This window comes from Streptopelia decaocto, assembly GCF_964273445.1.
Source record: "Streptopelia decaocto genome assembly, chromosome: 6".
NCBI classification, from domain to species: domain Eukaryota; kingdom Metazoa; phylum Chordata; class Aves; order Columbiformes; family Columbidae; genus Streptopelia; species Streptopelia decaocto.
This window is the reverse complement of record NC_138660.1, coordinates 9,699,141-9,716,434: the sequence shown is the minus strand read 5'-3', so window position 1 is coordinate 9,716,434 and position 17,294 is coordinate 9,699,141. Positions and strand designations below refer to the sequence as shown.

General features: G+C 49.4%; 1 protein-coding gene across 1 annotated transcript; it reads left to right on the top strand.

Annotated features, from left to right (window-relative positions):
- Positions 1-11,705: 11,705 nt before the first annotated feature.
- SOX2 (SRY-box transcription factor 2) lies at positions 11,706-12,653 on the top strand (the record flags this gene model as incomplete). The annotated part of the gene is made up of 1 exon (XM_082055892.1): positions 11,706-12,653. One exon carries the CDS (start codon positions 11,706-11,708, stop codon positions 12,651-12,653), a length of 948 nt encoding a protein of 315 aa, XP_081912018.1.
- Positions 12,654-17,294: the final 4,641 nt, after the last annotated feature.

Here is a 17,294-nt window from a genome sequence, read left to right as displayed (position 1 = left end):
ACACGGAGGTACCCGCTAACTCCCCGTCGCTGCTGCCCGGTGCGCTCCGCAGGCTGCGGCTCCGGCGCTGCGGCGGGGCAGATCCGGACCCTGAAGCGCAAGGCTGTCTCTGGGGGTCACTAAGGAACTTTGCGGGCGGCGGCCCCGCGCCCCAGCCGCGCTGCGCGGGAGCTGCGCGCTGCGGAGGGTGCTGGGGCGCACGGACACACCGCGTGTCCGCACGCCAGCAAAAAAAAAAAACCGTGGGCTAATCCCAGCGGCCGTTAGCACCAATTTTTGCGCCTTTGTGTGTGCGTGGACAGCAGACTGCAAAACACCACACACACCACACACAAAGATACGCGCGTACACCGCTCAGCCGGGGCTCCGCAGCCTCTCCTCTCCACTGCCCGCTGCCTTCGCCTCTGAACTGGTTTGCCCCGCTCGCTATTAAAGTCTAGATTTTTTAGGTCTGTCTACGACTACAGATCTCCCCAAATTCAAAGAAACAGATGTTTGGACTGATTAGGGATGGGGCGCGGGGCGGGGGGGAGGGGAGGAATGATCCCTGCAGCTGCAACTCAAAGAAATATATTGGTAAAATATTTCGGTGGTAAAAACTACGCAGAGATCAGCTCGACCTTGCGAGGTCTTTATTTTAATTTTTTTTCCCCTATATACAAAAATCTTTATCAAACCTCTATTCTATGGCTTCAATAAACAGAACCCATTACCTCACGGCAGCTTTTGTTGGCCTGTATACAAGCGAGAACAAAATGGTTATTCAGGAGAACGCTTTCGATTTTTATTGTGTGTAGTATGCACAAAGAGCAGTGTTATTGTATTAAAAAGAACCATCTGTAGCAGAAACAATGGCATCAAATTATCTTTGAATACCCACTGCAAAAATATAAAGCTTTTTTATTATTCTTCTGCTGTACGGTGGGGGACAGAGAAGTGACTTTTTTGTTGTTGTGGGTGCATTCTTATAACACACACACACAAAATCAGCCATTTGGATTTTTTAAGCCATAAACGATTTTTTCCCCTCTTGTTCCAGGGACTGCAGTTAAAAGCTAGGGCTAGGACTTGGAGGATGTGTAGGCAAACGGAAGGAGAGCCGGAGGAAGAAAAACCGAAATGGATTCATTCTCTGTCCTGGATGGAGGAGGAGAGGAGAAGAGAAGGGGACGTGTGAGCTTCCTTCAACTGCCTCTGTCCGGTGAAAAGTGCTTAGACCCCGGGACCGAACGGGGCTCAGGAGTCCGCGCGGACTTTTGCTTTAAGCTGCCAATCAAACTGCTAACCAGCCACCACCCTGCGCTGGCACCGACATGTAAGTAGCTGCAGCACAACTTTGACATTCACAGTTTTTTCCTCCCTCCTCCCCCGTGACCTTTAAAATGATCTGGAAATGTAGCTCCCACCTACGACCCGCCGCTCCGAGCTCCAGAGCGTTAACCCCGGGGACTCGGGTGCGGGTTTGGGATCGGCTGAAATTGCGCGGCAGCTGATCGCGACCGAACCGCTGTGCAGACGCTCTGCCTCTGCCCTTCCTGCTCCTCTCCCCTGGAGCACATGGCCCGAGGGGACCCACTGGGCTGGAGCGGAGCCGGGACACTCGCGCCTTCTCTCCCCGGGTGTTTCAGACGGGGCCGCTATTTTGGCGCTCCCCCGTGGAGTGAGCCGCGGACCGGGGGCCGTTCCCGGCTGCGCAGCGCACAACCCGCTGGGCGGCCGGCATTGCGCCATCGCGGCTCTTATAGCGATGCGCTGCCGATTTCCTTTGCCGGGAGGTGCCTCCGGCTGGGCTGCTCCGCGGGGGCGGTCGGGGCCGTGCGCGGGGCGCGGGGCGCGGGGCGGCGGCCCGGGCGGGGGTTACCTGGGCGCGCAGGCTGCGCGGCGTTGGCGCGGCGCCTGCGGCGGCTGCTCTCTGCCGCCCCCTGTCGGCGGTGCGGCGCGCAGCCCTCACCCTACTGCCGGTGAGGCGGCGGCGCTCCCCGCCTGCGCCGCGGGTCTGCAGCCCTCTCCCGGGAAAACGGGGGCGGGGTACTGCCCCGGCGGGGCTCCCCGGGACCCGCACGCTGCAAGAGGTTTTACACTGGAGGGGAGACGCAGCGCGTACCCGGGCAGGGCTCTGGCTGGGCGGGGGCGCCGGAGAAGTTGAGAATAAATCAATACATTTAACTGCCTTGGTCTAACGCTGCTGTCTGATGCATGGCAATTTGGGTTGGGAAAAGATCGATTTTGACGTTTTGGCTCATTATAATACCATTTAAAGGGAAGCTTTTTTTAGTTACAGCTAGCAAAGTTAAGGTTGGATTTTCCCCCTCTTTTTCCTCTCTCTTTTTTTTGGTAAGAATTTGGTAGATAAAGGTTAATCTTGGGCTGAATGATAGAGCTGTGATTGACAAGAGAAAAGGTGTTGAGGGCAGGTCGAGCTGTCTTATTTACAGCCCACTGCTTGCTATAGAGCCTTTGTTAGGACTGGAAAGCTAATTTAGTGCTGATCAAAAGCACCACAGAGTTAAAGGACTGGTAATGACTGCTAATTTCATTTCAGCCTCATACATCCCCAACTGCTGTAATTAAAGACATGCTATTTAAATACAGGTGAAGAGTTTTTTGTAGTAGGGGGAAAGTGGGTAGCCGGTTACAATTTTATTTATGCTTAATATGGTAAAAGACTAACATTTGATTTATGATTTTAGCGATTTGCTTTTGTGAGGCATTCCGACTCTCCAGAGCAGGGCTGTGCGGCAGGGGCCGGTCGTGTAGAGGAAGGGTGAGGACAGCGCGCTGCCAACGAGGGATGCGAGCCCCCAGCTAGCGTGGGTTTATTTTATTTTTAATTATTCCCATCAAACGGCAGTCGGGAAACACAGGGAGCGGTAGGGAGAGGGAAGACAGAGGGGCATGTATCAGCTTTTAAGTGCCTCTGCGGAAGCTCGGGTCTTCATATTATTATTATTTTTAATTAAATTACTTTACCACTCCACGGCTGGTTCGCTGTTTCTGAAACGATGTAATTTCACAACCGATATAACAGTTTCTTTCTGGGAAACATCAAAGGATGAAAGCTCTACATTTTCGTAGTTGGTTAAAATTGATAAAAAAAAAAATTAGCCTTTAATCTCTTTTTATCCACGAAGACTAAAGATCTGTACTCGACCCCGCTCAGCTCCGGGTCTCCCCCTCATCCGCGGCCGCGCCGGGCGGGAGGCGGCGCCCCCTGTCGGCCGCGCCAGGGTCTCCCCGCTGCCCGCGGAAAAGTTCCGCGGCAGAGCGCGCTCCGCTGCGGGAACGGGAGCGGGTGGAAGGGATTGAAGGGAAGGCGAGAAGCCGGCGCCTGGAAGTGGTTTGTAGTCTCTGGGGGTGTTTAAAGTGAGCACGGTGAAGCAGGGACAGGCAGGGTGAGCCGATAGCCCAGCTTGGAAATGACGGGAGGGGAAGCTGCCTCCAGCTTGTGTTGTTTGCTCTGTGGATATAGAAACATAAAAAAAAAAAAATACACCGATTTGTTTCTAAAGGGATCTTTCCGAAAGTCTGGGTCCTGTAGAAATGTCGCTGCATGTTGCTCTCCCACACCTAAACTGGGATCACGCTGCCAGCTCGGGCTCTGCTCGCCGGGCAACGGGGCATCCTCTAAAGTCTTTATTGGCAGCATTAGACACAAAAATAAGGATTAATCTTTCCTCGTTCACAGCTTCTGTGTTCCTGTACTGTCAGCAAACGCCAGCCTTTCAGAAGCTTGTTCTTTCCTTACAAGGTGTCTTAAATAAGTCAGCATTGACAGGTGTTGCTGGTGAGCAGCGTGGAACGTTTGCTTTTCATTAATGAAAAATTTTATAAAATGGCGTGTGTTTAAATCCGAAGCAATAAAGTCGTTTCACCTCCCCCCGAAAAAAACAAACAAACAAACAAACAAAAAAAAAAAACCCAACACACCCCTCCCCTAATTCTTGGAAAAGGGAGAAACGTTATCTTAAGTGAACGCCTGGAGTGGGTTTTTTCTTCCTCACAGTGGCGGTGACAGATTTAAAAGAAACTTGGGCGATATAAAACGATTAGGCAAAATATGTGAAGTGCTGCACTGTCACAAACTTTTTAGATGAATTAGGTACTTATTTTGTAGCCATCTGCATAGCTCTGTGTAGGGCATTTAACGGCGGTATTTGCGAGTTGCGGTAATGCCCAGCACGGTTTATGCGTTTTGCGTGCGAAGAGAAACACTAATGGAAACCAAATTATTTCTGCTAAATTGGGGTTATTTTGTATCTCCTGTTGACAGCCTGGATGAAAGTCATAATGCCGCAGTTTTTCTATTAAATGAATCCTATGGCTTTTCACTTCAGAAATTATATGCAAATAGATTTTTAGAAAATATTATTGTTTGTCGGGCTGAGTATATTTTCTCCATCTTCTCAGTTTGATCTCCGATTGAGACTCCTAAAAAGGCAGTTCTGTAGTAAGAGCGCCCAAAATAAAGGCATAGCATTTTCTATAAATAATAGCAAGAGCCGTGCACAGATTTCCTGCACAACGGAATTCCCAGATTTCCTTTACTGTTTCTTTAGTTAGCATATGTTGGATATATATAACTCTGAAATTAAGCGAAAATATACATCTGTATAGATCTGTCAAGCTGGCTATAAACACGGATATTATATGTCAATTACCACAGGAAACGGAAAAAATACAGAGCGGTTGGTACACACGATTTAACGTCAGGAGGCACTTTACAAAAAATGTAGTGACTCCTGCTGAAAGGTGAATGATTAACCCGGTTCCAGGAGAGGGACTGTTAGTGGTCCCTTTGGAAACAGCGGTTGTGAGGGGGACTGTAAAGGGGTCGTAAACTCTCCCCTCCTAAGGGCAGAAGTTGGCACATAAATTCAAGGGTCCCTAGTGATTGCTTTAACCAAAATGCGGTTTTCCTGGGCTCGGTCCATAACTCAGCTGCCGGATTCTATTCTGCGGACGTTACTCAAGGGAGCAAGTGTTGTAAATCAGGGATCGGGTCCCAGGCTTGGCAAACAGCTGGCAGCAAGGGGGGAGTTAGCTCGATGCTCGTTCTCTTTCACCTCCACTTGGACGAAAAGTGCATTTTTAGTTAATTTGCATCCTTTGGAAGGAGGTTTTTCGGATGCCGGCATCTCCTACAGCTCTCTTTCGAGCGGTGGAAGGGAAGACTTGCAACCTCAAATGTCAATTTCAGGGTCAGCTTTTCCCACTTCACCTTTTCTTTCTTCTCCCTCAGCCTCTCGCTGGCACACGCTGCCCTGACACCTCCTCTCCCCAGCAATGTCCCTGCTCAGCCGGGTGGGCACCCCACCGGCCTTTCGCCTCCCGCCGGGCAGGTTTCCGCGGGGACAAGCGGGGTGTTTGGAAAAGCCTCACTCACCAGTGGTTTCCACAGGAAAAGGGTTGTGACGTCTCCCCAATACACCCCCACATCCCCAACCCAATTCCAGGTCTTGATGTGCCTAAAATGTTTCTCCAGTCCCGCGGGTCGCACCCATGGCCTAAGCCATGGGTCCCCCCCATGAGCCCGGCCTTCCTCCGGCAAAAACTCTTTCAGGTTTTTGGATGGAGGACACTGAATAGGCACATGGAAAGTGTTGCTGTTGTTGTTGTTATTATTTATAGCACCGTCTCTCTGTTCCGATTAAGCGCCGTCTAAATATGAATTCACAATATGGACGGCTAGTCTATAATTTGAATTAAAATCCCCCCAACGAGCCCGTCGAGAGTGAATTCTGAAATCAAAAGCCTAAGTTGACACAATGAGCCCATGGTGTCAATAAACCATGGGTGAGATGGAGAGATTGTCACTCCAGACCATAACAGTTCTGAAAGTGTCATTACCGTCTGTCCTGTCAATGAGCTCCAAATTAAGGACTATGAGGAACAGCGAGATAAAAGTCACCGTCTTGTCTCCATTATGGGCGATCGTGTCAGTGATCTGAGAATCACTGGAAAGGGCGCCTTTTTTTATTTTTTTTTTTTTAATGTACTTTTCAAACCCTGCCTCGGGATGCCCGGGTTTGAGGGTTTGAGGTGCGCTGAGGAGACCAGCAACCTCGAAGTACCCCAAGCTGTGCCTCAGGCGTTCCCATTGAAACTGCCAGAGCTTCTTTGGGAAACGGTGTGAATTCAATGGAGGAGCCGGAATAATTCCATCAAAACTGCGCTGGGGCCAAAGAGGACTTCATTTGATTTGAGCGACACGTGTGATCCCATGAACAGACACTTTTTTACACCATTATTTTCTTAAGTCAACACAAAGATGGTGAAGACGAAAGAGGGAAATAAAATAGAAACCTCAACTTTAGCGAAAGACAATACATCTCTATTTGAGATAGCCCCTTCCAGGCATAAAGACTTTCAGAAAATGTCCCAAATCCCTCTCTCCTATGAACCCGAGAGAGTTAAGGGGACTCATACAGGAATTGGAAACGTTCAATTCTGGATTTTTGTGCCTTTGTGGGTTTAAGCAAAGCAGTTAGCGTTCTTCAGGAGGGGTTTCGTGTTTAATATACATGAGTTCATTCAACTACAATGGGAAAAGAAAACTCATTTGTTCTTATAAAACTAGGAAGGAACGATAACTTTAAATAGGCTGCCAAAAAGGATCCTGCTCAAGGGGGCTGCCTTCCCGCTAAAGGGCCTACATTCAACTGTAATTTCACCCCGTTATGCTGTGCGGTAATTCCTGAGTTTATCCTCGCCACTGGTGCTTGCTTTTCTGATTTATTTTTGAGGTCACGTAAGAAAAAGCACGGTCTTCAATTATACTATCCTCTGGGAAGGAGGTTCGGGGAGTGTTATTTTAGATGCAGGGAAATAATCGCGGAGAGTTTGAGTAGGCTGTTGGCTATTTATGAAGAGTCCTGGAACCCTGTTTGGACAATCGGCTTCTCCATTTACCGAGAAGCCTTTTGAAAGCGACTCTGAGAGGTGCTGTGTGCGAGTCGGCTTTTCTGCTGTTTATCGTGTACGTTAAACTCGTCCCAGGATCTCAGATATGTTTGTGTTTTTTTTTTTTTTTAATTTTGTCTCTCGTAGCACTGGAGAAAGGTGGAGCTGTTTGGTTTTGTTTTGGGGTTTTTTAACCTACAGGTCTTTTGTTTTTTAACGCCCGAACTCCCCAGCGCTCTTATGCTTTCGGGGGTCGCGGAGCGGGAGGCGGCGGCGGGGCCGCTTGGGGGACACGGCGGTACCGGGCCAGGGCAGAGACCGGCGGTGTGGGGAATCTGCGGCCGCGGCCCCGGCGGCCCCGGGCCCCGCGCTGCCCGCCCGGCCGCACGTGTGCTCACCCTGCGGTTTCATTAGGGTGAAGGAGGATGAAAGGGGAGGCCGGGAGAGACGCGGCGCTCCCGCTGCATTCCCCGGCTTTCAAGGGTCCTTAGAGCCCTTGAGTGAAATTATTGGGCGAAATGGGGTTTGGCGGGAGAGGTTGTGACTCGCTCCCCTCGTTGGTTTGTACGTGTAATGCCACTTCTGAGAGCGACAATCGGGCTACTTGCTGGACAGGCAGGGACAAAAAGGAGATTAAACCGTTTTAAATAATAATAAAAAATATCCAAAACGTAAGCAGAGTGGATTACACTTGCTCCAGCCCCACAGTTCCCCCTAGATTCCCCTAACAGCCGCCCTCGGACCTCGCAGAGGGGGTGGCCCGGGCCGGGGCAGCGGTGGAGCCCCGGCTGCTCCGCCGCCCTCACCCACACTTGGCCCCGCCAAACTTTTCAAGTTTATTTGGAGCTTTTTGTTTGTTTGTTTCCCGTGCCCGGAGGTTGTCGCTGGGTCTCTGTCCGTCGCTGTGTGAGATATTTGTTTCGTTGAGGAAACCTCGCAATTTACCCACTTGGAGAGCGCGCAGGAGGCTGGCAAAGGTGGGTCGGGCAGGGGGGCTCCTCCTGCTCCATTGGACCCTCCGTGACCCTGATTCCTCCTCTGGGTCCTCGAAATGTCTTTTTTATTCTAGGGCATCCCAAGGTATATCTCCCCAACGTTTCGTCGGAACATTACCTCAAACTCATCATGTGATAGCTGAAATTCCTTAGAGACTGGAGTATAGTTAGTACGATGAAACTTCCCTGGTCAACTTCGGCTTCTGAGTGCTGGGCTGTTACGGCATCGGAGGGGAAAGGAGAAAATTCTCTGTAAATTTTCATCTTCTCTTCTCTCTCTCTCTCTTTTTTTTTTTTTTTTTTTTTTTTTAAGCGTAATGAAATTAAAACTTTTGGAGCTCACAGTTGACATTTTGCAGAAAATTGAGTTATCAAGGCAGTAATTATTTCACAGGGAGATAAAACTCTCATAGCCCTAACTGTCAAATAGGGCCCTTTTCAGATTTTAATTACAAAATAAAATTAGTCTGCTCTTCCTCGGAAGGGTTTGTGAGTGGCTAAACAGAGCTTTCCCCAATACTGGTGGTCGTCAAACTCTGCTAATTAGCAATGCTGAGAAATTCCAGTTAACAAGGACATTCTCTAAGTCTCTGCAGGTTCCCTGCCGTTCGCCTTCATTTCCATAAGAAGATTAAGAGTGGAGGGGAACACACTCAAATGCAGATGCAGAAAAGAAGCGTTTTTAACAAGCATCATAATAGTAAGATGCTTGGCTAGTTCTCACCTAATTACTGCAAGTTAAACCTCTATTTGCAGCTAAGGACAAAAAATGGAGCTGCAGTCCCCCATCTCCACAAGACTGCTTAGTAGTTTACTTTAGATTGGTTACTAGTAGATTTAGGGGAAAAAAAAAATAATATGAAAATGTGTATATTCTTTCCGATACAGTTAACACGACAGGTTGTATCCTTAGGGCTTCTAGAGAAATCGGCGAGTATTAGAACAATAAATACATTAAATCCAAGTCGTTAACATTCATTTTCTTTTTAAGACACTCTTATTTCCTGGAAATAAGGGTGCATTTGCCGCAGAGCCCATCACTGAGAACATTTGCAGACTATTTGTTTAATGTAAGCACTTTTCATTTCCATAAATTATACCAAAGGCAACGATTTTTTAAATCCACTCAGATTAAACCATCCCTCCGCGGGCCTCCCTTCCAACGTGGCTATATTCTTCCAGAGAGTGCTGGTGTTACTGTCATTAATACAGAAAACTCAAGGACCGTTTAATCTTTATTTTTATAGCCAGTATCGCGGTCTGTCTCTGCTCCTGCCTGTGTGTGTACATATTCCCAACCAAGCACACCTCCATAACCAGAGAAAAGGCAGAAAATGCGTGAAAAGAGCCATCGCCCTCACCTAATTTTCTGTAGTGCATTATTATGTATATATGGCAGGTAGTTTATTGTATCGATAATTAAAACAGTTAATTAAAATAGAGATATAAATACTCCGGATAACACAATTGTTAGGCATTTCCTATGCTTTATTCCTATGATAAATGCAATTAGAGTAGGGCCAGGACCTGAAAGGTCTCCAGCATGCACAGGGCAGCCTACGCCACTCTTGTCCTGCGTGGAGCCCCCGGGCACGACACCCCACGCAGCTCCTGCAGCTACAGCCAGAGCTAAAATAACACTAAAATAACCTGTGCACCACCAGCCCTCAGCTACCAGTTTATTACGATGAACAAACACCACCGCCACCCACGCCCCCCCCCCCCTTTTTTTTCTTTCCAAACTTAATTATGCCAAGATTTTTTTTAGTAATGTTATCAACTGCAGCCTAAAGGGAGAACAATAAGAAAGTAAACAGCCGCCGTGCCCTCATGAGTGTCTGGACGATCAGAACACCTTTATATGCCACATCTCGTAATTTGCACCTATTTTTCGACAGTTTAACCTATCACATATGTACGGGTTATATATACATTTTCGAATTAAACACATTAAACCCGATAGGACTTATTTGCATAATCCACACGCAGAAAAAGATGCATCCTTGTTCGCTGGCGGTTTTTTAGTATTATTATTGTTATTTAGATTGTGTGTAATGGCCCGGTCCCTTCCCACCCCCCCCCCGCCCCGGCTCCCCGTCCCTCTCCCGGCGGCTCCTCCCCGCCCGGGGCGCGGCCGGGCCGGTAGGGGGCGCCGCAGCGCCGCGGCTGAGCCCGCAGGGGCCCCGGGTGCTGCCGCGGCCCCCACCCGCTCCGAGCCCTGGCCCCCGCACTGGGTCCCCCGCTGCCCCTCACCCCCTCCGGCTTAACGCTCTGAGGAGGATCGGACCGAAAGGCGGAGCAGCCCCGTCGGGGTAGGGGAGGCGCGGAGCGGCGCGGGGCACCGCGGATGGGGCGCCCGGGGCGGGGGGCGCGCGTGGAGCGGGGCCGGCGAGCGGCTCCCCCCACCTCCCGCTCCGCGTCCTCTCTCCCCCCCTTCCTTTGTCGTCAAGTGCGTTTTAGCAACAAAGATCCCAACAAGAGAGTGGAAGTAAACTTAGCCGGGGCTTTGTGCGGCCCGTGTAGTGACAACAAGAGAAACAAAACTACCTATTTGTAGCGCCGGGCCGCGCTCCCCCCGCGCTGCGCGCCCACCCAGCGCCGCCTCTGCCCGCACAATGGGCGCGGAGTAACGTTACGCTGCTGGGCGCGATCGCGCCCGCGGGCAGCAGAGGGACGGAGCGCGCCCCGGGGCCCTGCAGAGGGGGTCCATGCCTCGCATTGTGTTCTGCTGGGAGGACATTTGGGGGACCCGTTGTTGCACTGGACAGCCCCCATCCTCCAAGGCTGAAGGAAAGGGCTTGGCGTTGTGTGCCGCGGCCGGAAGGGCGCAGGGCCCGGTGTATGGCCAGGAGAAGGGCACAGCCTCTTCCTGGGCTGAGCGGTGCGAGCTCAGCTTCCCGGCGGCGGCAGGCAAAGGGCGGCCCGGGAAAGGCGCGGCTGCAGGACCCGTCTGGGGCGCCCCGTTCTCGGGGGCTCCACGCACGTGGCCGGTCTGTACATCGGAGGCCCCGTGCAGGCGAGCGGCCCCTCCGTCCCCCGGGACACTGGCAAAGGGGGTGGGGATCGGGGGGAAGCCGTTCTTGCTCCGCTCCCCCCCGGCTTCTCCCAGCCCCAAGCCAACATCAACTTAAAAAAAAAAAAAAACAACACGTAGCCACAATGCTGTTTACCCACTTCCTCCAAAAGGCGTGTGTGACCTGTTGCTGGAAGGGGAGATACAAAGGCTTCCCAGTGGCTGCCTGGGCCGCCTCCGGGCCCGCCTCCCCCGCCGAGCCGTCCCGGCGGCTCCGAGCCCCCGCCCCGTTTCATGCAAAACCAGGGGTAGAGACTTGTCCTCAGTGGCGGAGCCGCCGAGCGCTGATTGGCCGGGGCGAACACATTTATTCCCTGACAAGCCCCCATCACATGGATGGTTGTCTATTAACTTGTTCAAAAAAGTATCAGGAGTTGTCAAGGCAGAGAGAGAGAGTGTGTGTGTTTGCAAAAGGGGGTAAAGTAGTTTGCTGGCTCTTTAAGACTGAGGTGGAGAGAGAGAGAGAGAGCGAGCGGCAGACAGAGAAAAGGGAAAAAGGAGGAAGAAGTTTTTTAAAATCAAGGCTCCGGCGGTAATAATAGCAGTTATTGGCATTATTAATCCATCAGCGAAGAGGAAGATCCTGATCTTGATCCAAGTGTGGTTTTGGGGAGTCCCCCTCCCCCCTTTCCTACCCCTCCCTAGGAAAAAAAAAAAAAAAAAGTCCGGCTTGGGACTTCGCTGCGGCTGCTCCTCGCTTCTCTGCTAAAGGCTGGTTCCAGGCAAAAGTAGTTTGAATGTACAACATGATGGAAACCGAGCTGAAACCTCCCGCCCCCCAGCAAACTTCGGGGGGAGGCACAGGCAATTCCAACTCAGCCGCAAACAACCAGAAGAACAGCCCGGACCGGGTCAAGCGCCCGATGAACGCGTTCATGGTGTGGTCCCGCGGGCAGCGGCGGAAAATGGCCCAGGAGAACCCGAAGATGCACAACTCCGAGATCAGCAAACGGCTCGGGGCGGAGTGGAAACTTTTATCCGAGGCGGAAAAGAGACCCTTCATTGACGAAGCTAAGCGGCTCAGAGCTCTGCACATGAAGGAGCACCCGGATTATAAATACCGACCCCGGAGGAAAACCAAGACCCTCATGAAGAAGGATAAGTACACGTTGCCAGGGGGTTTACTGGCACCGGGCACCAATACCATGACGACTGGGGTAGGGGTTGGGGCCACCTTGGGAGCTGGGGTGAACCAGAGGATGGACAGTTACGCGCACATGAACGGCTGGACCAACGGCGGCTATGGGATGATGCAAGAGCAGCTCGGCTACCCGCAGCACCCGGGCTTGAACGCGCACAACGCGGCGCAGATGCAGCCCATGCACCGCTACGACGTGAGCGCCCTGCAGTACAACTCCATGACCAGCTCGCAGACTTACATGAACGGATCGCCTACCTACAGCATGTCTTACTCCCAGCAAGGGACCCCGGGCATGGCCCTGGGCTCCATGGGCTCGGTGGTCAAGACGGAATCCAGCTCCAGTCCCCCCGTAGTCACTTCCTCGTCTCATTCAAGGGCTCCTTGCCAAGCTGGGGACCTTCGGGACATGATCAGCATGTATCTACCAGGTGCTGAAGTACCAGAACCAGCTGCCCCAAGCAGACTTCATATGTCCCAACACTACCAGAGTGCACCTGTTCCTGGCACAGCCATTAATGGCACACTCCCTCTATCACATATGTAAGACAAAGGGGCCGGGGGGGAGGGGGGGAAGGGGAGGAAGGAAAACTAAACAAAACAAACAACAAAAAAAACCACTTTTATTAGAAATTCTGGACTTTTTTTTTTTTTTTGACTATTTTTGTACAGAGAAAACTCGCGGTGGGGAGGGATAGGGTGAGGGGGCAGAAATTAAACCGACAAGGAACTTGTATAGATCTCGGAGGGGAAGCAACTACACAAAACTTTTAAAAAGTTCTAGTGAAAACGGTAGGAACTTTGCAGAAAGTTTGCAAAAGTCTTTACCAATAATATTTAGAGCTAGACTCAAAGAGCAAAGAGGAAAATGTTTTAATATTTGCAGGCAACTTTTGTACAGTATTTATCAAAAGAAACATGGCAATCAGAATGTCCATTGGTAATATAGAAGAGGAAAAAACCTAACTCGCGAATTTGCCAATTATTTTTTAAAAATAGAGTCTACTTGGAGCGTTGTGGCTTTGAAGGCTGAATTTATAGCAGCTGCGAGAGGAGAGGAAATTATTTTACAGCATTTGGACATTTAAATTGTTTTAGGAATTGTACAAAAGACAAAAAAGGTAGGGTGAGTACTTGCGAACCATGGACTTGGTTTGCTGTAAAAGGGCAAAAGTTTAGATTGTACTAAATTTTTTTGTTTGTTTTTTACTTCTTGTTAAAAAACAAAAATTGCCATGCAGGTTCACACGCCGTTTGTTAATTTATAATAACTTCTGTTTCCAGAATTCATCCTGTTCAAAGAAAAGAAAAGGAAAAAAAATAAATTACTGTGTTTGAAATATTTTCTTATGGTTTGTAATATTTCTGTAAATTTATTGTGATGATATTTTAAGTTTTTGTTTTGTTTTGTTTTTGTTTTTATTTTTGTTTTTTTGTTTTTTTTTTTCTCTCTCCTCATTTTCCGTAGTTGTATTTTAAAGATTCGGCTCTGTATTATTTGAAATCAGTCTGCCGACAGTCCATGTATATATTTGAACTAATACCATCCTTATAACAGGTACATATTCAAGTTAAGTTTTTACTCCATTATGCACAGTTTGAGATAAATAAATTTTTGACATATGGACACTGAAGTTCCGCTTGAGTCTTGGATTTATTTTTATAACGCAAAATGTTTTTTTTAATCATTCATGCAGTAGAAGGTATCATGGTAGCAAACTAAGTACGATAAATAATGCAGCAACATATATAATGCATGAATATTTTTATATGTATGTATATATATGTATATATAGAAAAAGTACGATAGCTTTAACGGAATAACTGCCTATGCCAGCTTCGGGGGGACGGGACTGCGGAGTGAGACGCTCGTTTCCCAATTCCCTTCCCTTCCAAGGAAGCCGGGTGAGATGGGGCAATGGGGGGTTCGGACTCGGCTGCTTGTGACCACTTGTTGCCTCCGGCAGGGCCGAGCCGGGGCTGGCGGGGCGCGGAGCGGAGCGGGAGCCCGGCCAAGGGCCCTGCGAGCGGCGCCTGGTTTGCATATCCAGATAATTTATTTCTCTCTTTCCCAACGGTACCGTCTTCCTCTGGGGCACGCAGGAGCGGGACCGGCTGCTCCTGGCTGGGAACCGCACCGCGGCCGGCCCGGGGCTGCAGCCGCGGCGCTGGCGGGGGCTGAGCTCTCCCCGCTCCCTTTGTTCGGGACTTTCCTCCAAACTTTCCTCTCCTGGCTTCTGGGCAGCGCAGGAGGAGGTGAGAGTTGGGGGCGGGGAAGGTTTGGCTGGGCAAAGGTAAGAAACAACAAAACGCTAACAAACAAACAAATGACCGAGACTTTCACGCTTTATCACTGCTCTTTCTTGAATCCTGTTTCTTAAATTGCCAGCGCGGTGTAGCCCCGTTTCGGACACTCTCTGCAGCCGGTCACAAGCCCCAAAGAGAAGCGGTGGCGCCCGTCAAATAGGAGGAGAGAGCGATCCGACATCCGTGCCAGGTAGAGTTCTACTTTGTACAGTTGTGACCGCAGTTGCCGAGGAGGCGGCTCCGCGCTGCTGCGCGCCGGCGGCCGCGCTCCGGCCGCGATAGGGCCCGTCGCCCCGGGCAAGGTCGGGAGCAGCGGGCAGCAGAGCTGGGCAACTGCAGCCGCAGCCCCTGTTCCTCCCCCTGAAGCCCCAAGCTTCATTTGGTGCTGTTAACGCGGCTGCAGTTTCCCTTGGGAAACACGCGTGAGGAAGATGCAAATAACAATAATAGTAATTAGAAAAAACGGGTACGAAATTTGAGGCACTGTAAATGCAACTTGGTCATGCCTTCAGCTAGCGGTGTGTTGTGCATGGTAAGGAAAGGATCTGATGGTTGGCGTAGGCAAGGCACAAAGTGGGCACCCCAGAATGGAGTGTTGCTCAGCTTTTGTCTCTAGTATTACTTGTCGGTCACTGGATTTCACGTTAGCGAAGAGAGGAAGAGGGCAGGGGAAAAAAATTGCCTGTCTAGTTGTGGCTTTTATTTGGTAGCGGTATTTCCTAGGCTCAGTTTTGGCCTCCATCCTTGAAGCCTGGTGTCCAGATGAAAACTAAAATTGCCAGACTAGGAGATGAAGAGTTTTGCTCGCTGCCTGTTTTTATAGTTTAGGTCACTTTGTCCCTTTTATTTCTACACCGTCGTGGTACTTGGGCAACACAGCAACTCTTGCAGATTCCCAGCCTTTTCTGTTTCTTTTACGTTAATGCAACGAGTAAAATATTCTATTTTTTTTAAGAGCTGTGAGCGTTTGCAATGCATCAGGGGATTATTCACGTGGTAACGAGCCCACATCCCCGCTCCCGCTCACCGCTGGGAAAAGAGAACCAGGAATAAAAGCCCAATCGATATCGCGACTCCATTTTTTAAAAGCGAATCTTCACCAATTAACAGCAATAAAACCTGGCCCCTTTTTGAAGTGCTAACTAAAATATTCGAGGGGGGTAGTTGGAAATGTTGGTCCTTTTACAATTCGCATAGAGAAGGCGAGCTAATACCTTTAAACAAAAGGCACTAAGCCACACATTCAGGCTTAGTGAATTCAGCAACTTTTTTATGGGGAATTTGTTTGAGCTTGGATTTCGGAGTACGATGTGGAATATATGTAGTTGAAACCTGATCTCTCTTGGACAGATTCCTTACATCCATCCATCCATCCATCCATCCATCCATCCATCCATCCATCCATCCATTTATCCGTTCAGGGAGAGTAACTCAAAGCATTTAACACGTAGAGCTGATTTTATTTTTAAAGTGTTACTTGTCCACTGCTATTTTTAAATTCAACACATTCAATAACACCTAAGCCATTTTTCTGGGCTTTCGTCTATAGCGGCTGAAATGTGTAGCAGTGCTCATGGATATGTTTTCATTTTGGTTATTGAAGACCTTCTGGGTTCTCCGTGTTTTCCCGCTGGTGAATTGTTGTGTGCATTATAGCCAGGATGATGCTCCGTCCAAGAGCTCAGTGTAACGTTTCGCTAAACTTCCACAAAGCCGGAATGAACCCAAGGATAGGATTATAGTTTCCCCTGTGATTTTTTTTTTTTTTTACGGCTTTTTAAGGACTGGGGTGTTAAAATATTTTACGGAACTGGAGAGGTAGATTAACAGGGTTTCTTGCCAAAGCTGGGAAGCTGGTATTACAGACTGTCCCAGGGGGAAATCGCTCACATTAACCACTAAATGAATATTTGACAAGGGCTCATTCGGGGGTATTATTACTACAAACGGGTCCCTACTGGACTTTCCAAGGGTCAAAGAGCAATGGTTCAATTAATTATTTAGACTGTTAGTAGATTTGGTTGTAATAGCTGTACTGATTTCCGCAACCGACAGCTTCTTGCGGTGGGGGACCTGGGGAGAGGCGCTCTGCCCCGCAGCCCATGCTCCAGCCCCAGGCTGCCGGCTGCCGTCGGTCATTTCTCTGCTGAAAACATATTTTTATTCCTTGAGATGCCTACTGGTGCCATGTGGGACAGCTGGGGTGGCGGTGGTGCCAGCAGCAGCGTGTTCTCTCTCCAGAATAATTCCTCCTCGTCTCCAACGGGCAGCAGACCTGCATATCTGTCTCCGAATAGGAGGTAGATAGCTTGGCAATTTAAGTAGTATATAATATAGATCCCACTGAAAGAAAAAAGGCTCATTACTGATAGGTGCGATTAGATACACTTCAGTTATTTAAATCCTGATCTAACTCAAATATTAAAATCTAAAGCCTGCTCCGGTGCGTTCGAGATTTCCGAGGATATATGCAATATGTTAACATTCAGATGTCAGGAGAACTGTGTCTTTGCGTTTTTAACGCCAGGCAGCTTCGGCTGACACTGTCGTTTCAATATTTTTGGTGTTGGGGGGGCGAGAGAAGGGAGGATTATTTTGTTTAATTTCTACAACAAACATGTCCGCAGTAGTAGATACTAAAAAAAAAAAAATGTTGGGAGTGTGCGATTAGGTGACAATAATATATGTTGAATGAATAAGAGATAAGCTGCAAGGGGGGAGAGGGAAGCAGTAATTATAAACCCAATTCATTCAGCTTTTCAGGACTTTTGTTGTGGGAGCTCCATTGACGGGCTTCGAGCTGCCAGTTTTCTCACATTAAAAAGAACTGATCAGCGCCTCAGGGGGACAAGCAACACCGCTTAACTGCATAGTGATGGGG